Source organism: Bombus terrestris, chromosome 16, assembly GCF_910591885.1.
Source record: "Bombus terrestris chromosome 16, iyBomTerr1.2, whole genome shotgun sequence".
Classification (NCBI taxonomy): domain Eukaryota; kingdom Metazoa; phylum Arthropoda; class Insecta; order Hymenoptera; family Apidae; genus Bombus; species Bombus terrestris.
Genome location: NC_063284.1, coordinates 6,465,819 through 6,487,591, shown reverse-complemented (window position 1 = coordinate 6,487,591; position 21,773 = coordinate 6,465,819). Strand labels below are relative to the sequence as shown.

Below are 21,773 nucleotides of genomic sequence, written 5' to 3'. Positions count from 1 at the left end.
CGTTAAGATCTTGTTCGAAATTTTGAAAATTTAAACGTGCCTCGGCCAATTTTTATCAGAAAAGGCTAAGGAGAAATGCGTAATTTTTTATTTCGAGCGTTAGAAGGTTCTCTTTTTTTTTTAATCATAATGTATTTCATCGTAATAAAGTTGTACGATATGACAGCAATAAACACTGTTTGGTCATTGACGACTTAACTTCGATCGAAATTCGTGTTTTGAATAATTTTATCTTCCCGATTACATATTATGTATTAATTTTGGGCCAATCTAAATTAAGAAGAATAAAACATGCATGCGGTATCGCTGGTGTGGATTAATTAATTGGCAGAGAAATTTTCAATTGATTCATTACCTATGTAACAGGAAGTATATTATTATATAATATAAGCATAATTGAGAATTTCTCGATATGGAGTAAGGTAGCGATTATTATGTTTACTACAGTTCAATATTATGTCACGGAATAGTATGACAAAAATCGATAGCGAAGAACAAATACTTTTACTTTAGCTGCATCGTTGTTTTAATTATTCAAGCTTAATCAAAAGGTTTGTAATTTGTATGAATGTTCGATCAGAAAATATCAGTCGCTGTATTTTCGGCGTCTTACCCAAGGCAACATTTCTTTTATCAATATGTTGTATATTTAAATGCAAGAAAATGAAAAAGTAAATATCCAGGTATCGGTGCAGGCACGAAATCTGTTCCACACTTTGACAATGAGACGAGTGATGCGGATATTTCGTTTTGCTAAAAGAAATTCATGCAATTTTTATTCGATTGATACATACAATACATATTATATATTCTACAGATGCATAATAAGGCAAGGAATGAAATATAAAACAGAAGAGAAACTATCATGTCGACTGCTACATGCGACATGTTACATCGGAGAAATACAGAATAGAAAATATATCAGGTCTGTAAGTATGAAACCGGAATTTGTCTATAGATGGCCCTAGCTGATAATGTAGTTGTCACTAAACTGCGTCATTGATGCCAAAAGTCTTTGTTGACATCTCACAAACATTTTCGACTCAGAACAATACAAGTTTCATACAACAGCATAGTTTGTAATAGCGTTGAACATGTCGAATTTTGTGCCTGGAAACTACGATTTGCGGACAGCATTGATTTTTTTCTGTTACCATTTGAAGAAAACTGCTGCAGAATCGCATCGAATGCTTGTCGAAGCTTACGATGAGCATGCTCTTGGTAAATCACAATGCTTTGAGTGGTTTAAAAAATTCAGAAGTGGCAATTTTGACGTGAGGAACGAAGAACGTGGAACGTGATCTATTATGAACTGTTAAAACCTGGCGAAATCGTTAATACTGGGCGCTACCGACAACAAATGATCGATTTGAATCAAGCTTTGCGTTAAAAAACGACCAGAATATCAAAAAAGGCAACACAAAGTAATTTTGCTTCATGATAATACACCATCACATACAGCAAAACCGGTCAAGGAAACGATTGAAGCGTTCAGTTGGAAAATACTTTCGCACGTGGCTTACTCACTAGACTTGGCTTCGTCCGATTACTATTTATTTGCATCGATGGGACACGCACTTTCTGACCAGCACTTCACTTCTTATGAAAATGTACGAAAATGGCTCGATGACTGGTTTGCCTCAAAAGAGCGACAGTTTCTTTGGCGTGGCATTCACCAATTGCCAGACAGGTGGGAAAAATGTATAGCTAGCGATGGACAATACTTCGAATAAAATATTTTTAATCATTTTCATACAATAAACGTGTATTTTCTATACAAAAATTCCGGTTTCATATTTACATACTTGGTATACTAAGCGACTGTGCAATATATATATATAAGAATCATACCAATCATACTGGAAAGTAAAGAATGGACAAAAATAATGATAACAACAACCGAAAATGAAATATGGGAACTAGTAAACATCATAAAGGGAAGCATGAGTTTTCTGCATAAGCGAATAAAGAAATCGAAGAAAAACGAATAAGGTTGTAACACCAAAGACTGATATATAGTAACCTCTATAGCAAAATTAAGATATAGATATATTTATTATTATTTATTTAAATAAATAAAGAAGTAAGATTTAGCTTTGAGGAATAAATTAAGATAGAAACAAAATGCAACAAACTAGGAGATATGCGAAAAAATTGTAATAGGCACCAGCCTTTAATACAACGAACAAATAAAATACAATACTACACAGATTTTAAGGAATTAAAAGTTGTACATTTCATTTTTCTTAGGTGGGAAATGGCAGAGGGATTGTTGTTATTTCTATAGGATCACAATAGTTATTATTTTATTCTTTAGATAAATCTATCACACCGTTCTGAGCCGAAAAAACTTTATTGCACTTTCTTACATGGACTAGGGATAAAAACAAAAGAACATCTTAAACCTATCGATTAAATCTATCGATCGTATCTAGAACTATCTTCTAGTTACTATTTATTGTAACTAGCGCATCTGCATATGAGTGACGAGCCCGAACTCACGTTGTCATTTTCAACAGGGGTTATTGTTAATTATGTTTTCAATTCATATAAATTAATTTTATATTATATACATATAAATTGAGAATCGAAATTTATAATAAGTTTTTTTCAAGAAATATTTAATGCACATATTTCCAATACTCATTATTTCAAAGTTCAAACAACTAAGAAATTATATTTTTTCTGTCTGTCTTTATAGACTTAACTAGATAGAAATATTTGCTTACTGATGTTCTATGATAAATTACAAAAAATTCCAGATGAAAACAAATCTAATTTTACACTATTTTCCTTATCAGAACAAACTTTGCCTCTCAGTTCACGATAACGATTACGCTTGTTATAATATCCATTTTAAAATTTGTAAAAATTAATAACAAATTTAGAACAACTGGTCTATGGATTTTTACGCATTTATAAGAATTCTGAAAGTGCAAAATTACACAGAACGCACATAATATGAAAAAATATATAAAGTATCCAAGTATAATGTTTCCTAGAATACTTGATGAATAAAACATTTTTCTACCGGAGTTCTACTTTTTTAAATATATATATTCCAAAAAATATGAATTAGCATAAAAATCTGCTTTTTAGTAATAATTTTCATATTTTATCTAGTTAATTTAGTAACCGAAGAATGATGTATTACATCGTACAGAGTACCAATAAAAACAGAGAAATTGGTACGAAGAACACGAAATAATACAGAAATTAAAAAAAGGCGTTCTTGAACTTCGATATAACTAGAAAGCAGTTGCGCATGCGCGCACGTATCGGTACGCATTCATATTATTATTATTACTATTAACGCAAGTTGCAAATATACGTAAGTAATTAAGAGAGATGCGTATGCAAGAAAACTTGTATATACAGGGTGAGTTTTATCTACATTGAACTTTTAGCATGCAATAAGTACTTTCACGTAATCGCGTTTAATTACATGAATATATAAAAATACGTTATCGTTGTTTGATTAGCATTATCGTATGATTAGTATGGAACATTTGCTCTCACTTTCTTCTCTTATTAGTCTGGATAGTTCGTTAATAATAATTCACGAAGATAATATTGTCTCGACGATAATTGGATATGATTTATGCCGGAAATGAAGTTCTCTTGTCTGCACAGCTGTTGTTTTGCCGTGTGAACGGACGTTTGATAGTTCGATAATTAGTTTGATCAATAGTCTGGTCTTTTAATTGCTATCTAATATCTCGACAATTTTACTAATGTCTCTACGTCTTATCTCTGTTATACTTAATACAATGTTTCAACTGAATAAGATCAACTTTCGAAATTGATTTTTATTTTTTGTTAATTTTAAGGGCATTGTGCCTTTGACATGATCGTTTTGTGGTTATAAGTACATATGTATTGCTTGGTATCGTTAGGTTTTTTATTCATAGTGGTTTTAATTATGCTTTCTTTCGATTGATATAACTTGCGTAGGTTTAGGATGTTTACTGCATTTAAATTAATCGTTATGATAACTTTTTTTCTGTTTCACTAAGACTTTTATAGGATAAGTTGATTTCCGTCTCTAAACGAAACATTAGTTTAACGATGTAATTTTATCACTTACCGTTGAATGATATTGATCAATGATAATTATCAAATATCGTATGATGCAAAGTTTAATTATTAAAAATTGAAGAAGAGAAGTTTAAATATACGTAATAAACGCTTATATTCGCTAGAATATTCTAGTTCAAGTCATAACAAATGTGATCTTTTTTTACCACGTTTAGTTATTTTAGTGAGTATACAAAGAGTTAAGTTCGAAGACAAAAAGATTGAAATATCATTCCTTCAACTTTTACATTAAATATTATTCATCAGATGCAAATGCAGATATGCAAAAAATCAAATAAGAGCCGGAGAAACAAGCGAACACATTAGATGTTTGAAATGGATAATCAGTTTTAAAAATTGGTGATGTAACTACAAGAAGCAAAATCAGCAGACTAAGCTAATCAACTATTGAGCCTTCTATGTATCCATATCAATATTTATTCTTCATAGATAAGACTAACGTTGCTTATATATCGCAATATAGGACAATAAAATAGTCAAACATCCAAGCCAATAATTTTTACATTATTTTATTTCGTCTCTTTCTACATCTCTTTGTCGTTTCCTCTTTAAGGAAATTATTAAGGAGTTATTAAAGAATTAATATTTACGAAATAACTTAGAAAAACTACATGGAAAGTTTTGTTTCATCGACAGTGTTCAGTTCCTGCTCAGTTCCATGATGAACCAGAACTTCCGTGAGATGCATGTTAGGCACGTTGAAGAGTAGAGAACTGACAGGCCTGTCCAGAGGGAAGCCCATAGAACGTCCATCGTCGGTCATGTGACCCCATATGGGAGAATCTACTTGGACGGTGTCTGACGGGTTGACCGGCGAAACGATGACGAAGAGGTTGTAGGGCATACCTCCCTTTTTACCTCTTGGCAGAAGGAGTCTTTCAGGGAATCCATAAGGCTGTTCAGAGTACTTGAAAGTTGCGCCATCTTCGATGCTATTTACAAGCTTTTTGTAGAGAATGTGACTGGCGGTCTCGTCAGGAACAACGAAGATGGATTCGTGGCTGCTTCTGTCGATTTTGTTGATTCCAGACTTCACTGTAACACGAATAATCGAACAAACATTAGCGTTGGACGTGAAAATTAATATGAATTGATGAATAATAAGAATAATAAAATATATATACGTACGGTCAACCATGAATTCATCCATCTGCATGAAGTTCATGTAGTTGTGGACCAAGTCAATTTCATGACCAAATTCATCGTATTTTGGGCCAAGGAAAATGCGAACTACACCCGTGGTGGCTTTGTCGCAGTTGACGGTAATATAATAGGTGAATGGTTTGTGATTCAGACGGTATTGACGAGCCTGGATCAAAGTGTTCTTGGCTTCTTTGTAGCCACGAACGGACACTCCGTTGCTGAGCAGGGACTCAAAGTGATCGAAGTAAGTGACGAGTTTGTCTACAGTTACGGATTGAATGGTCACACCAGAGAAGCTCAATTCATCTACGGTGTAACTGGGAACATTTTCCTTGTATCTGGAAGAAGAATCTTTACTTATTGGTTCCTCTATTCTTGGGATCTCTTGGAGGGAGACTTAAACAATGATACATGACAAATATAACAACGAAATTAAACGAAGTAAGACAAACCTGTGGTAATAATTGAGGATAGTCTTGTAGATGCTGTAAAACACGGGATCTCTCAAACTGGTGGACCAAAGTTCGAGAGCAGATGGCACCACTTGGTGTTTGACGTTCGATTCATAACCAAATCCAAAGATTTTTCTTACGAGCATGTCCAACTGTCCGTAAAATTGTACGTTGATGCTGTCGACGTTGCCTTGGACGATGTTACCAAGAACGTTCAATCCGTTTTTGTCGTAGATATTGACACGGTTACCATTGGTGTCCAAGACGAAACCGAGATCGATGGCGGTTGAGATCCTAGTATGCAAGTCTTGAAGCATCTGTAAATAGCGTACACGTAGAATGGAATTTTCATATTTGATTTTGATTTAATTTGATCGAAAACAATGGGTCGTACGAAAAAGTTTCACTTTATATTTTCGAAAAATATATCTTTTCCACCTTTTCCGAATCACCTTCTTCTCGACCGGCGATTATTATTGAATGAATATAAAACTTACCTGGACGTATTTTTGCATGTGAAGAGGCACAACAGCGCCGGCTTCTCTCTGTGGGAATGGAAGCCCATTGCGGAATTGCATGGTGGGATAGTATCCAGTTATTATGGGGTGGTTTACGCTCACGTAACTAATTTCACCCATGTCGTTACAGAGTCTCTCGAGGTAATATCTGAAAACATGAATTTTAAATAGCAGCCATTAGAAGCGATGTTAATTGGTATTATTTTAAATTTCTATGAAATGAATTTACATTCGCATGAATCATATCTCGTATGAAATGAAATCATATCTCGTAAAAGAAATTGTTTTTCCAAAATTTATACAAATCATTATATTATTCATGTCATAGGAAAGTGTCAAGACTCGTATTTTTATTTGAAGTAAATTCAACGCATGATCGAGCAATTCTTAACATACCTGTTCAACAATTGCTTGTGGCTGAAGAAATAATATTCACCACGGATTTGTGGGGTATGAAGCATTTTGGAAGACATGAAAGGTGGGAAATCGTGGTTGATCATGAAGTAGAAGTTATTCAGGCCAACGTCTTCGGTAAAATAGTTCAATTTCTGTTCGGGTACATTGTGCCTCGTCAAATACCATCCGCTGTAGTTGGCCAAAAGTACATATTGGTCGACATTACCCACGGTTTTCTTCTCGTCAACTGTTCAAGTTCAAACAAAAACGTTGCGTAACAAACAAAACAAGTTTCTAATATTTGAAGAGCATGTTTAACGTAAAATCCAAAATTCAAAAATCATGCATACGAACAACTTTTTCATATTCAGCTCAGACTTGAGCTATCTTCTAATGTTAAAAGAATACGCTTGGGTCAAGAACAATAGAAAGAATGGAACGGGGTTAGAAAAGAAGAAAAGATCATTAACATAGCCAACCTGTGCTGCCCATGGCGATATCGTAAGTTCTTTGCATGACATCGTCGTTGAAGAAAAAGTGTGGAAGCACTTCATACAATGGCGGCAACTTGATCAATTTGGTGTCATGTCGATGGATCACAGCCACGCTTAAAGCGTACGTGTACATTAGCTCGTTTACGTAGAATCTAGCCCAGACAGCGGTGTTATAGAACACGTCGAAAGTTTTGGCACTGTACAAAACACGGAAAAGCGTCACAGCTTGATGGCGCATTTCAGGGTTCATCATGGTGAACACTTGTCCACGTGGTAGCATTCCATGTTTCAGAAGCTGAATGAACTCCGTCACTGCTTCCTATTATATTATCAATTATATGTTAATCGTTAGCGGCGAGAAGACGATTCTTCCAATTAATAGACCGCAGATTTTAATATTTGCGAGTTGAATACCGAACATAAGACTCGATTTTCTGCTTTTGCTGCTTTCACTTAATAATACTCTCATGCGAAAGAGTTCTTGGAGACAGAAAGAAACAATTTCTTTCCTTTAAAGAGATTTGCGTTTCGATATATGAGAAAAAGAAATGCGTTCAACGCTACAGAAATTATTCGAAATGCTGTAAAACAATATACATTTACAAGCATATTTATTTGGTCTGTAGTCTACTCGTTACCAATGAAATTTCTAAATGTACAAGGTATATGAACATAAATTGTTGTGCAAAATTTAAAGATACAAAGATACGTAACTCATCTGCATCAGAATATTTGTTGTAATTTTTAACATGCAAGACGAATCTCTATTTCTTGAATCCTATTCATAAGGGTATAAGTTTATATAAAAATCTGCAGTCTATTCACGAGTCAGCCGTATATCTTACCTGGTCGTTGTATTGGACGACGTTCTCCGCGATGTTGAAGGTGCGAGCCTTCTGGTAGAGTTCAGGATGGTATACAGTGGGTTGGTCGACATGCCAAAACAGTTCGTAGATGTTCTTCTGCTTAGTCAGATAAGTAGCGTCAGCGACCTGGCTGGGCAGTTGGTGCACTGCCTGGGCCAGCAAGCAGAAACTGGCGAAAATTACTAAAGCGGGCTTCATCGTTGAACCGCGGTTGGAGGAGACCGGTTCGGTGATCAGTTTATATACCGGACTCAAAATGTTTGGACTTCGATAAACAAATCTATAATCTGTATCGGGGTCGAATTAGGGTAAGGTCGCGAGGGTGGTGAAAGTAACGATTTATCACGCGTTCGGTTTCGTGTCGCAATTGCTGATAAAGATAAAGGATGCAATTTGGCTGATTCGATCGCTATATCGGTAGAGTTTCGCAATTCAACGAAGAACTACGGTTCGTTGTGAACTTGAAATTTGGTAAATAGCTGTGGTTAATTTTTAGTTGATGCAGTGGCGGATGAAACAATGGATAGACTATGAATTTCAGTAACTTCTCTGTTAAAAATTTCTACTAAAAATTGCTTACCATGTTTATAACAGCCGTCTAATCGACGCTACATATTGTTTATTATTATTAGACATAAGTCCATTTTGTAAAATTATGCTGTCTTTTCATATTTCTCAGCTTGCAAACCTTCCTTTGTCTGCTATTGTAGGAGGAAGGATCTAGTGTAGATACTTTAATCGCGTTCATGTTCGTTTTGGGACGCTAATGGTTACAGTGGACTATGCTATAGACGGATTGTTCGTTCGAATATCCTTGTATTTAAGTATTTAGATGTTCTTCGATTCTATTAAGGATACACTATCGAGATTTTTAATAAATTTAACTACGGTGATATGGGATGTGACAAATACATGGATAAATATTGTCCTGTCGAACTGAAACCTGAAGAATTTCAAACTTCATATGCACCAGGCTAATAATTCTGCAATTTCGAATGCATGAATTTTAAAAGTTAAGAAACTATTTTTTCTGGAAAGAACACGATTACATAAAAATCAGTCTCTGGTTGAAATAAACAACCATTTTTATCGTATATTATCGCAGTCGAGATTGATTCGAAGACCTACGTTAACAAAATATTTTTCGCTCGTTTCTGCAAACGCTACGTCCATCTAATCGCCCGGCAAACGTTCCGAATCATTTTTTGCACGATAACGATTCGATTTTAATTACACAATTTGCAATTAACGAGAATTCTGATTTAAGAATTTTTCGTTCTTCTAGTCGGCTTTAGACATTTTTGAATAAATTAACGATGACAAATAAACAAGAAGAATAACTGCTACGATAGAAAATAATAGATAAAAATATTTGAAAAATTACACAGATATTTAATCATTTCGGATAACAATAGGAAATAAAGATTAATTTGCTTCCAAATATCCTAACATTGAAACGTTTCGTTAAATGAAGAAATTGAAAGGAAAGCATAAACGCTAGTGTATTAGTATAAAAGTAAACGCTGTTCGATAAAAGAAAAACCATTAAAAAAGGAGACTGTCTGAGATCATGTTGAAGATCATTTGGAAGTTATCATGTTTTTGCATAATATTTAAAACAGTTTCTTATTACGTTATATCATAATCGAGTTTAGTGACCTATGACACGGTGATGTCAGAGAAATCCTTTCTTATAATATACCTATCACATGTTTCGCACTTTTGGCTTTTCTTTTATATATTTCTAGTACATATGCACTATTACTCTCAAGTACCTTTGTAATAGCTTGTAAATTAACAAGTTTATACATATAGTTTGTATATAATTACAAGCAGCATTTGCTACCTTCTCTGCGCAATTGACAGATTATAAATTTAAATTATCCGCTAATTAGCTGTCACAGATCGGTTTGCGAATAGCTTGGCGAATGATAGAGTAAGAACCGATACCACGACGATGTTAAAAATCGTGGAAGCGAATGAACTTTCTGTGTGTCGAATGTGAACGAACTTCTTACATGTTAAGTTGCATCTGAAGTATGTTTAAGATATAGTGCAATACTATGCGCGAGACATTGTTATAAAAGATGGTCCAGCTAGATGATATCGAAGTGACGAATATCTTATTTATTTATTTTGTAGCGTGAAAAAGGTTCTCGAAGCGAAATTCACGCTATTTAAAAGGACAAGTGTAACGGTGAGAGGAATCTTTCTTCGCGGTAATCTTTTTACGAGATTCGAAGGCCATGGATATTTTATTAAATGAAACTTTATTTTTCGACTAATTGTGCCATAATAACTATTCACAATGTGAATTAAACTGGCAATACGCTGCAATAGCCATGTGACCAAAATCTAAGAAAAGTAGTTTCGCGTGGATTTTGGCCATATGTAGTTATCTATCTATTAATTAATATCCTATATAATCTATGGATCTATAAATTGTAAAGTAGTAAAAACGCGATAACGTCGTAACAAGTTATGAATCCTAATATTTTATGGACAGGAGACGCGAATTCTATTTGATGCGCTATCCTATAAAAACGATAACTACTGTTGAATGAAACAGTAAAAAAAGCAATGAATGCTATAGATAAAATGCGAAACCGTTATCAATATATTAGATATAATATTGGTCGCTCGGAAAGTTCGTTTTGATTTTTAAGGAATTTAATAAAATAATAATTGTTGCTCAGTACCTCTCCATTGGGGAGATTGTCCTCAAGCATATCGCACTAAAAAACGTTACTAGAAGTATCTTTAAACATGCTCTTTGATTTTTAATAAAATATTACACTCGTTAAATGCTGGTGGGAAAGTTGGTTCCAATTTTTAAGAAATTTCGCTGACATGAAAAATCACATTGCAAAGTTTTTCGCCGAGAAACCTGGAAGGTTCCTGAACGATAGGTGGAACAAAGTGTCAGCTATGTAATTCAGTAAATGTTTATCGAATCGAAGTGTAAATCAGAACGAACATTCCGAACGACCTTTTGAATCCTTTCGATCATTCCAAAAATACGCGGCAATTTTGAGTGTTGTTTTTTTCGCCTTCAAAGTGTTAAGAATTTTGTAGTTTTCGGCGTGCTCATATGTACAACGTTTGAGCTCCTTAATGACAGGGATTGCGAACGTAAGAGGAATAAATGAAACAAAAGGAATCTTCTGTAGCTGCTCGAAATGCATATTCTCATAAATGCGTATTCCTTACAATCGGAAGTATAAAAATAATAATTTGCAATATTGAAAAATATTGCATCATTCGTTTTATGTAGTACGTTGAGTTAGGAGTAGATCTAGAGCAGTTTCAGTTTGTTGTTTGCAGAGTGAACGTTATAATTGTTGACTTTGTGCCAGCGGCGAATTAAGAGTAAAATTCGAGTCTCGAAATCGACTTGTTCTTAAAGCATAAGTAGCTTTGAAAAGTATCAATCAGCATGTAAAAACGAATGTTTAAACCGGTATGGTTCTTAAGTTTGGTTGCTGTGAAATTTCTTAAGTATTAAGCTGTTCCAATAGTTTCTTTCGTTTTATATGGAAATAATAGATGCACAATGTTATTTGTTTTTATTTTGTAGCAATGGAATAAAATGGATCGTACAGGATTCAATAGAATAATATAAAACAGAAAATGTTGTGCATTTGTTATTTCCTCATAAAACGAAAGAAACTTTTGGGACGATCTAATAGATCGGTCAAATGTTAAAGTTATGTGTATTCGTAGGAAGAGGTGATGAAAGTGCGTTGAAAGTGCGTTCTCTGTCTGTGCTTGGAGACAGAAGATTGAAAATGATAGCAGACGCGGGGAACACGATGCGGATGTTGGAGAGAAAAAAAGTACGAAGATGCGATTCGTGAACTTATTGCCTGATCAAAGTACGTATATAGTGGCTCATGAAAGTACTCGAGCACACACACTTTATATGTATACATATATTATCCAGAAACATTAAAATTAAAGTTCATTAGCACTATATCACGAGAGGCGACTACGTGATTATATTGATAAAACTTGAAAGGCATCTGAAAATGTATGTAAGAGTTACGAGATATTTATTGGAAGCATACTTCTCGCAAAGATATCCATATAGTATTTAAATGATAAATTATTCGCTATATTAATAAGCCACGATATTCGAAGCATTAATTGTATGTTTCAAACTATTATTCATGTTGTATGCTAATTTTCCTCCAGGTGTTTGCGATAAATGTCTTGTAACTTCTATTATTTTATATGTTCATTTACGAATTGGTTTCAAATTTTATTATTACATCTAATCACGATAGTTGTGCCTCATTTCAAAAAGTCCCCTTTAATGCACGTAACACAGCAATACAAATGTTCCGCGTGGATGTTCGAATGTTTTCATCGAGACCAATCCAAGATTCACGGAGCTGGAATGCTACTAATAAAATGTATGCGATAGTTGGTTCATTGTACTTAGCAGATATTCGACCTACGACTATAATTCGTATAAATCTTGTATTTTCTATTGTTGTTCCAAGTTGTTTCACGTTTGTTCTACGTTGTTTCAAAGCGAGTAATGATTTATTTCAAAAGATCTCGGAAGCAACCGCGAAAGCTTGCACTTTTGACTCGCCCTCCATTTCTTAAAAATCGAACGTATTTTACATATTTTACATTAGACGATGTTCATCAACGTGTTCGATCGTTTTAGCTGTTCTAGACATTGTTCCAAAATATCGTTTCAATATCGTACTTAGTTTAGGAAAAAATTAGTTTAGGAACGCTACATCCGTAACACAATGGATATTTCTCTTTATTTTAACAACAATAATGTACAGGCAAAGGGTTCTTCTCTTGGAACACGTGCTTACATCCCTAGAACAACTCAGAATAAAAATTTGAACACCGTAACGCAAACACAAGGGTGACTTTACTCTTGTCTCGACAACTTCCATTCTCTTCGTCAACGAGAGAGTACAGTCGTTGAAATTGAATTCTTCCTACGAAAGGAAAATTATATAGAATCGTAGAATGGGATTGCTGTAAATTTTATTTGAACGATAGCCGAGAAAAATAACTTTGAGCGAATGGAAGATTTATAGATACTCGTAAAGTTTCAAACTTGTTCGGCCAGTGTTTAAATTCTACTTAACACTTTACCGACCGATAGCCGATTAATCGGTTTTCTGTCATCGACACTTACCGACCGATAGCCTATTAATTGGCTTTTTGTCGTCGACAATTTTTCCCATTATTTGAGCAGTAATTTGTTATTTAGTACTAAGGTACCTTGCTCGGTTGCGTCAATTGCGTTGCGTTGTAAGCTCCCACAGTTTTATATCAATTAGAAAAACGTGCCTTTCGCGATGAACAAAAAGAATGGTATTGGAGAGTCTAAACCGAAACAAAGCCGGCGCCAGGGAGAATCTGCGCCTGAGATGCCAGTCGGACGTGCGTATGCTGTTGAATTGCTAGCGGTCGGTAAAGTGTTAAGAATACCTTCTTTATCTTCAAGTATCCGTATAGGGTTCGAATATGTCGCGTTTAGCTTCGAACCTGTGTTCGAACCTGTTTGCGACTACTTGAAGACATCGCTAACGATCACGTTAATACGAGAAAGGAACACATAAATATATAACGTACGAGGAGATCGATAAAGTTAGAAGGCATAACACTAAAAAATTATTTGATCAATTTTGGAATGATCTTATGAAGAAAGCTGTTGATGCAATGTGTATAATAGAAAGCCAACACGTAAACAGAAACATAACACAAACGTTCGTTTCATTCAGAATTCTTTATTCGAATAATCTTTTACAAGATCGTTAACAATCGATAAAGGGAAAACACTGTTTATAAAAATCTCATCGGTTTAGTAATTCATCCTCTCTTTTTCGTACGGGCGATTGTAAATGTACACGTCCTTGAAGAACATGTTAGGAATGGTGTAGTTCCATGCGAACATGGGTCTGTCCAATGGGAATCCGAATGGCATGTTGTCGAACATCATCTTTCCGTACAGAGGCATTTCGTACGAGTTCATGCTGCTTTCTTCCAACGAGCTCAGGAAGAAGAACATCTTGTATCTTAAACCTTCTGGTTTACCACGTGGCAGAGTGAGGCGTTCTGGGAAGCCGAACACCCTTTCGGAGTACGTGAACGGCTCGCTTCCACTGATTGCCTTGTTCAGTTTGTCGTAGTATATGTCACTTGACATCATGCCAGGTGCAGTTATGTGGGACTCCGAGCTGCGACGTTCGATGCTGTTGCTTCCAGAATGGACTGTGAGAGCAAACAGAAGGCTCGATTGAATATCGATCTTTAATTTTCTAATAGTAATAATAAAGGTCGAAAACAGCTTGCTTCATCGTGAGCTGTCTTATCGCATCGATCAGGAACTAAAGAGGTTCTTTAAGCTTGATTGATCAAGTTAGCTGTTTTTGACGAGTATACTCGTCATGAAGAATTTGTAATATTTTGTGTTAGGACGAGTCCTACCGGTAATAAAATTGAAAAAACAGTCATTTCGTTACAGCTTAATTCTATATTGTAATAGACACGCAGACTCTGTGTTGGACGAGTATACTCGTCATCGCTAATTTTTTGCGATACGTTTTAGGTTCACGTTTTCCAAACAGGTCGCAACAGCTAACTGGTTAACATTAACATTACCAAGCCCGGTCAAATGACCGGTTTCGAAATTTAATTTAAAATTGTACATTCGTCGTTATTTCTTTCGTCCATCTAACTTCCTGCAAGTTGTTATATTAACAAAAATTGAGAAATTGATTAACCAGATAATATAAGAATTTACATAAAGTTAGATGAAGAAAAAAAGTAACGATGAATGTACAACTTTAAATAAATTTTGAAATTTGACCGGGCCTGATAAGATTAGCGTTAAATAGCATATTGAATAATATATTATTCGTACGGAGAATAATAAAGAAAAATAAATAAGATACTAACGGTTCACGGCGAATCTGTCCATTTCCACGAAGTAGTAATAGTACTTCTGTAAGTAGACCATATCCTGTTGCACCTCGTCGAAGGCTGGCCCAAGGAAGATTCTCAGCATTCCCTTCATTTCTTTGTCAGAATTGATGTTGATTTTGTAGGTGAACGGTTGGTAGTTGAGGCAAGCGCGTCGTGCCTTCAGACGAAGGTACATTCCACCCTTGAAGCTATCCACTGATACTGCATTGCTGATCAGAGTGTCGCAGGTATCGAAGTACGTGTACAGTTTGTCGATATTCACGGATTCGAATTTCACACCTGGCACTTGCAGTTCGCTCTGAGAGTACTGAGACTGGAATTTCTTGTATCTGCGCGAACATAACGCGTAACAATTAGTAAGAAGTAGAAAATACATAAAACCTTTCAAATTATTGTAAAGAGTAGTTGAGATTAATTATAATTGCAGATATTCATGCGCACAGATGATTATTATCTAATAAGACTATTTTTAAGCTGAATCTTATGAAAGATACTGATAAATTGATTGAAAAGTTTGTTGCAGGATAGCAAAATTTAGCTCTTCGTCGAGACTTCTGCTTGTAACAATACGAATACGTTAATAACGATCTGATGTCGTTCACATATCTTTCTGACATCTTCTAAACAGCCAACATACCTGAAGAAGTAAGTCATGATCTTTTTGTAAAGCATATAGAATGCCGGATCTCTCATGCTGGTACAGTAGGATTGGAGAACGCTGGGGATCACCTTGTTCTTGTTGTAGAAGTCGAAGTTGAAGCCAAGGATGTCACGTGCAAGTGCGTCGTACATGCCGTAGAATCTGGTGTTGCAGGAGTCTACGTTCCCTTCTATCACGTTGCCGAGCATGTTCAAACCTTCCGGTGTGTAGATGTCTACCTTCTTTCCATATTGGTCTATCAGATAGCCAGAGTCGATGGCGTCCATTATACGCAACTCCAGGGCGTTGATTTCCTGGAGAATCGAACGTGCACTTTGAATTTTCATTTTACTCTTCATATCGGACATCACGATTGTTATTTTTTGAAGATTCAACCTATACTTTGGATTTTCTTCTTTGTTATCTATATTGGCCGTTGTTGGCATATTTTGCTCCTGCTAATAATTCTTGCAAAGTAAATAATTTGGCTTTTATCGACGATGGCTTTGTGAATTATATTATTGAAATTTTTTCAGTTTAAATTAGAGGTTGTCAGGTTTTAAGTAGTACTAGCTGTTTTCCTTAACTTAGTCGTAAAGAAGCAAACTTTTAAGCTCGTTGTTATTGCGATAAAATGTAATGCTCACCTTAAGATACTTGTATTTATAATAGGGTAGAGCCGAATATCTGTCTCTTTGTGGGAAAGGTATGCCATTGGGGTACATCATCGTCGAGAAGTATCCAGGGTAGATTGACTTGTTCCAGTCGAAGTCCTCTATCTTACCAACGTCGTTCGACATTCGTTCAAGGAAGTACCTGGCCAATAATTGCTGGTGGATGAAATAATAAAATTGTCCACGTATCTCTTTAGGCATGTTGTATTTGCTGCTGGACATCCAGAAGGGGAATATCTGTCGGATGTAGTAGTAATACGCGTTCACTCCGATATCCTCCATGAAGTAGTCGAGTTTATATTCGTCGTCCATGTATGGCATCATGTAACTGCTCGAGTAGTTGGCGGTCACTACGTAAGTTTCGATGTTGCCCATTCCGGCACCAGTTCCTGAAAGAACAAGGTTGACTTTATTTATCTAAAATCGACGGATGGGGACTTTTCCAAGACTTTCCGCTATTAGAATCTTTATAAAAAATGTCCTTCGTTCCCTTTTCCATATTTCCTAGATTCCCGTTTAGGAGAAAACAGAGTCTGAATATGTTATTCGAAAAATAGATTGCTACTCATGTATTAGACTAATCATTTGAAATTCAATTTCAGATTACTATTTTCAACTACTCTATCTAACTACTCTATATGTAACTACTTACATTTACTCTATAATAATACTGTAAAATAGAAAGGTATAGCTACCTTGAGACATCTTCAAGTATTGTGCTTCTTGTATCACGCTTGAATCGAAGAAATAGTTAGGGTAGATCTCATAGATCGCTGGCAATCTCATGTATTTACAATCGCTTCTGTAGAACACGGCAACGGAGAACGCCGTAGTGAACATGTCGCTGTTCATGTGAAGTCGGGCCCAACAAGCAGTTTTGTAGAATGTTTGGAAGTCCTTGGCGTTGTAGAACAACTCGAACAGCATTCTCATTTCGTACATGTGCTCGGTGTTGAATGGTGTGAAGATGGCATCACGGACAAGGAACATTCCTTGCTTGTACCACCAAAAGAACTTTTGTACGACATTCTGAAACAAGTAGATGCAAGACATATATAATGTTCAAAAATTAGAATATATTGTAACAACAATTATTACTTTGTTCGATTGTTATTTTAATCGAATGCTGTTAAATTATAATGGTTAAACGTTCGGGATCGACTCGATGAAATAGTAACAGGTATAATTCATCGAATAATTATAGTCATGAAACCGTGAACATGGAGAATCACCTTGTCTTTGTACATGTCCATATTTGTCTCCATGTTGTAGTTCCTTCCTACGTCATACCATTCAGCATCGCTTAGGTCTGCCTGTCTAACGTAGAACAACAGATCGAAGATCTTCTTCTGCTTATGGAGGAAGTCCATGTCGGCGGTGCGACTTCCGGAGAACGATGCGCTCTGCGCTACGCAAATAGCGACTAGCGCCGCTAACAAAGTCAACTTGAACATCCCCGCGATGAAAATTCGGCTGCACCCTGGATTCAGTTGGTCGCTGTGTACCGGTTGACGATCCACCGCGTGCTTTTATACTTATTCGGAATACAATAATCACGCTGAACCTCTGACCCACATCGTGCTCACGGAGATACCGTGTGTCATCAATATCCCTGTATATTTTTACGGTTGATTATTAACAGGCACATCCGTCGAAAGGAAAAGATTCGACATAGGATTGTGCGCGAATACGATTTCCATACGTTTGAAACTAGTACGTGCAATCATATAGCGATCAGTTTACGTCTACTTGAAATATTTCGATTCTTAGTAGGATACCGTCAATTATCTTCGTATTTTATTTCTGGGAAAAATTTTGTAATCCGTGAGTCGGCTCGAGATGCACGGAGTTAATCTTGTTGCGATCGTCAAATTCTTTATGCTTTAAGCTTCTACCAATACAAATATTACAAATATTTTTCTGAATTTTCTTTGGAATTTATTATTATTGCTGTTATTATTGATTATTATTATTACGTATTTATACGATGCATTATTTATGTTACATATTTTACTACTTGTTTCTAGTGGCGGATTTAACCCTTTGGCGGCCTGAAGTCATCGTACCGATCACGTCGATCATGATCGATGTTTAAACCAATAGAAAATCAATATTTAGACATCCTTCGGCTAATCTACCAAATTTTAATATTCACCTAGACCGGTAAATATCAACTTCACGCGTAGTAATTAAAATACTCGCGATGCAATGGCCAGTTGAAAACTGCCTTCAAGACTCCCCTGGTAAGCGTGTCTCGTTGGACGAACTAATTATTTTTCACGCATTTTAAAAAACGCGAGAATCGTCCGAAGAACGCTTCAGAATGAGCCCATTGAATGCTCGATGGACGTTTCGAATATTCTAACGACTGTGCTGATTCAACGAACATCGTTTTAGCCAAGCTAGAACTTTATCCCAGTCTGTGTATATATATATATTTTATGTAATTCTGATAATAGTTTAATAATCTAAAAAGATGACAAGCACCTTTGAGAGCCTCATTATAGTGTTATTAGCGTCAAGGTAAATACATTTATTTCTTATTATTATTCGTTATGTATTCCTGTCTACTTTTTTATTAAGCATTATTAATGGAAACAATTATTAATCATCTGTGTTCTACTTTCTGTTCCTTTCTAATTAAATCGTAGAACGTTTCAGTCACTCTATTGTGAATTTTCCAGACTGCCCCACTACCTTAGCTAACGTAAAGAGAGTTATTTGAATGGAAAATTCTTCTATGATCTGGAAGCGAGTAAATATGCTGACCAGGCTCGGTATGTTCCTCCATGTATGTTTAACATTATATCCTTCTCTTCGTAGAACAATAAACGCTTCGAAATTGAAGTATAAATTTGTAATCAAATCGTTCGAACGTATATTATGTAATTCACGATATTTAATAAATAAATAAATTTTATTATTTGCAGCTACATCAATGAAACAATATTACGATTATTAGAGAGTGTTACTTAACTTAGTAATTCTTATATCGATCCGCAATCTTTTAAATTATTCTCTATGCTGGCTTTTATACTGAACTATTTTCTATACGCAGAATATATCTCTGTCATTTCTTAAATCGAAGTATGAATTTTTAATCTGGTCAAATGTATCAATCAAATGTATATTATATATGCAGCTTAAGATATCAAGTAAAAGTGCGCCGAGGACTGACAAATTTCCTTACACGAACGAATGTAAGACGATCTAAGCGATAAAAGAGATGCAATGATTCTCAGAACCAATGACATAGGTGCATAGAAATTGTTTAAATTACTTCTATTAACTATAGGAACAAAATATATATTAATAACGTGCAAAGTAATTAAAACGGATTGGCGTATCTGTTTCTCACATTTCTGTCGGTTTTTTTATCTCAATAATATTCAATGTCGCAGACGAATATGTAATTCACGGGTCAGTGAATAAGTAAATAACATTTGTCTCTTAATTGCAGAGCGTGACGTGGATCAAAGGCAAAATACGAGCACTAAAAGTGTTATTGTTTCAATAGATTAATGTGAGAATAACAGGCATATGGAAAAACACTAAAGTTAATGGAATGGATTTCTCAGACTTTTACGGAACGTTATGTTGAATGTAAAAAAGAAGGAAAAAATAATTATATTTGTCGCGTGATTTTTGTTCTCTAAACGAAATAGAATTATACTATTTTCGAAAGCTTATTAATTAATACGGTGGCCATGTGATAAAAATGTTATAGTATTGTTTGGGTTAAGAATAATGTTGAAATAGGATTTATCAGAAGTCAAACATTTATACGTACATAATCTTGTAAATGGCAAAATAAGATTGTGTAATATATAAAAGAAGAGGGAAGATAAAATGAGAATATTTTTCTGTAAGACTTATACTACAATAACATTATTTATATTTGTATTATTATTTATAATATTATCTGTTTTTATTATTCATGTTTTAGTATTAACAAAATGCATTAACGAAAATCATACTTAATTTGATGCTTTTCATTCATTTATTTTGTTAATATCAAATCATGGATAGTACGAATAAATAATATTATGAATATTATCATTAATATTAAATATTATACTACTTCTAGTAAGAAATAAGAAGAAGATAAAAATAAACATTTTTCTTAATAATCATCTAAAAGGTCATTAGTTAATTCTTTAATTTCATTATTCCATTCTTTTGGACATACTTTCGTTAAAATAAAAATACTTTCGTTGAATAAATAAAATACACATAGGTGTATAATTTCATTATTAATTTAATTGATAAATGTGGTGCGTAAGGTCAATATCTTGAACATTCGATTCAAGGGAAAATTTCGTACACCTTATCTGCTGCGCTGATAAGTAACGAAATTATACATACATACATACTTTTACTTTAAATCGGTAACTAAAGCAACAATTCTACAATTATATTATAATGCAAACTTATAATACTAACCGACATTTATAAATTGTATATTAAATTGTAATATGTGACTCGTTAGATTTTGTTATATCAATTTTGTTGTAGTAAAGTGAAAATTTAATGTTTATAAATATCACATTTTTATTTAATATGTAACTAAATTCAGTTTGTTTACAGCAAAAATGTTATCTATTTATTTTATTAGTCATTTTGAATACATAAATATAATTCTTTAAAAATTGAAAATAGTATGATTTACATATGAACATATTAATTTAGTAAAGGTAAGGTAATAAATCATAATACAGAGCATATAATACAAAATTAATATAGTATGATTCATTATTACTATTATTATTACTATTATATTATCATTATTATATAGTGATTAAATATATAGATTTTTATGTTTTTTTTTTATTAAATACTGCTTCAAAACTAAGTGTTGAATATTTTCCAAATAAGAATATAGGAGCAAAATTATTTTAAATTAATTTAAATCAAATTATTTTCTATCTCTTATAAAATTGAACTATATCTGAAATAAATTTTATTATATAAACCTTAATCTATAAATAGATGCAATATTTTCTTGGATTTATTTCAGTATCAAAAGCTTTTACCTCAAGAATTATATAGTTTCTAATTCGAAACTAAGTTACAATTTCATACATTAAAATTACAGGATATGTTATTTAAAATATTACTTATTTTAGATATCAAATCACTTAATATTTTGAAGACGGATAATAAAAACTTGTGAGAAATGCACCTTCCACTTTCAGAGAAAGATATAATTCTAGCATCCTCTGAGTATGCTAATATGGTCGTAGTACTTAAAATGATTATCGAAAGATTAAAAAATAATATACAATGCCTATATAGGCATGAAAATTTTGAAAACAGCTCATTATCATGGGTGACAGAGATGCAAGATCATTTAAAAGAATTTGAGTTATATGGTAGAGTAAGTTATAGTTCTTATGCCCTATTTATAAAAGTGAATCATTGTTAAATCTACTTTAACTATACTTTTAAATGATGGTAAATAATGGTGGATTAATATCATTATTAAAAAAAATGAGGGAGAGTTTTATTATAGTAAATAATTAAATTTAT

General features: G+C 34.1%; 2 protein-coding genes and 1 long non-coding RNA gene across 10 annotated transcripts; 1 reads left to right on the top strand and 2 right to left on the bottom strand.

Moving 5' to 3' along the window:
* Positions 1-4,591: 4,591 nt before the first annotated feature.
* LOC100650380 (hexamerin) lies at positions 4,592-8,189 on the bottom strand. Its single transcript, XM_003401730.4, has 7 exons — positions 7,947-8,189; positions 7,087-7,420; positions 6,608-6,854; positions 6,191-6,359; positions 5,694-6,010; positions 5,227-5,579; positions 4,592-5,133 (listed from the first exon to the last, which is right to left on the bottom strand). Exons 1-7 carry the CDS (start codon positions 8,163-8,165, stop codon positions 4,706-4,708), a joined length of 2,067 nt encoding a protein of 688 aa, XP_003401778.1. The 5' UTR covers positions 8,166-8,189; the 3' UTR covers positions 4,592-4,705.
* A 3,056-nt stretch (positions 8,190-11,245) lies between these two features.
* On the top strand, positions 11,246-19,945 carry LOC105666627. 8 transcript variants are annotated; one of them, XR_007226859.1, is made up of 9 exons: positions 11,246-11,427; positions 11,691-11,842; positions 15,053-15,286; positions 15,454-15,575; positions 15,676-15,793; positions 18,272-18,767; positions 18,929-19,035; positions 19,175-19,500; positions 19,705-19,945. It is a non-coding gene; the product is annotated as an uncharacterized LOC105666627 (long non-coding RNA). The 8 variants fall into 8 exon arrangements; XR_007226856.1 differs by having other exon boundaries at positions 15,444-15,575; positions 18,929-19,021; XR_007226855.1 differs by having other exon boundaries at positions 15,444-15,575.
* LOC100650863 (hexamerin) lies at positions 13,713-17,748 on the bottom strand. The gene is made up of 6 exons (XM_003401734.3): positions 17,477-17,748; positions 16,940-17,273; positions 16,218-16,633; positions 15,568-15,884; positions 14,904-15,259; positions 13,713-14,216 (listed from the first exon to the last, which is right to left on the bottom strand). Exons 1-6 carry the CDS (start codon positions 17,696-17,698, stop codon positions 13,807-13,809), a joined length of 2,055 nt encoding a protein of 684 aa, XP_003401782.1. The 5' UTR covers positions 17,699-17,748; the 3' UTR covers positions 13,713-13,806.
* Positions 19,946-21,773: the final 1,828 nt, after the last annotated feature.

What these genes read in the sequence shown, in the direction of transcription:
- LOC100650863 (XM_003401734.3), bottom strand. Translation starts at nt 17,698, where the DNA reads ATGTTCAAGTTGACTTTGTTAGCGGCGCTAGTCGCTATTTGCGTAGCG. An exon ending in TGGACATGTACAAAGACAAG is followed by an intron (nt 17,274 to 17,476) that starts GTGATTCTCCAT and finishes TACTTGTTTCAG; the next exon opens with AATGTCGTACAAAAGTTCTT. An exon ending in GGACAGATTCGCCGTGAACC is followed by an intron (nt 14,217 to 14,903) that starts GTTAGTATCTTA and finishes TTGCTCTCACAG; the next exon opens with TCCATTCTGGAAGCAACAGC.
- LOC100650380 (XM_003401730.4), bottom strand. Translation starts at nt 8,165, where the DNA reads ATGAAGCCCGCTTTAGTAATTTTCGCCAGTTTCTGCTTGCTGGCCCAG. An exon ending in TATCGCCATGGGCAGCACAG is followed by an intron (nt 6,855 to 7,086) that starts GTTGGCTATGTT and finishes GAACTTGAACAG; the next exon opens with TTGACGAGAAGAAAACCGTG. An exon ending in ACATGCAAAAATACGTCCAG is followed by an intron (nt 6,011 to 6,190) that starts GTAAGTTTTATA and finishes CGCTATTTACAG; the next exon opens with ATGCTTCAAGACTTGCATAC.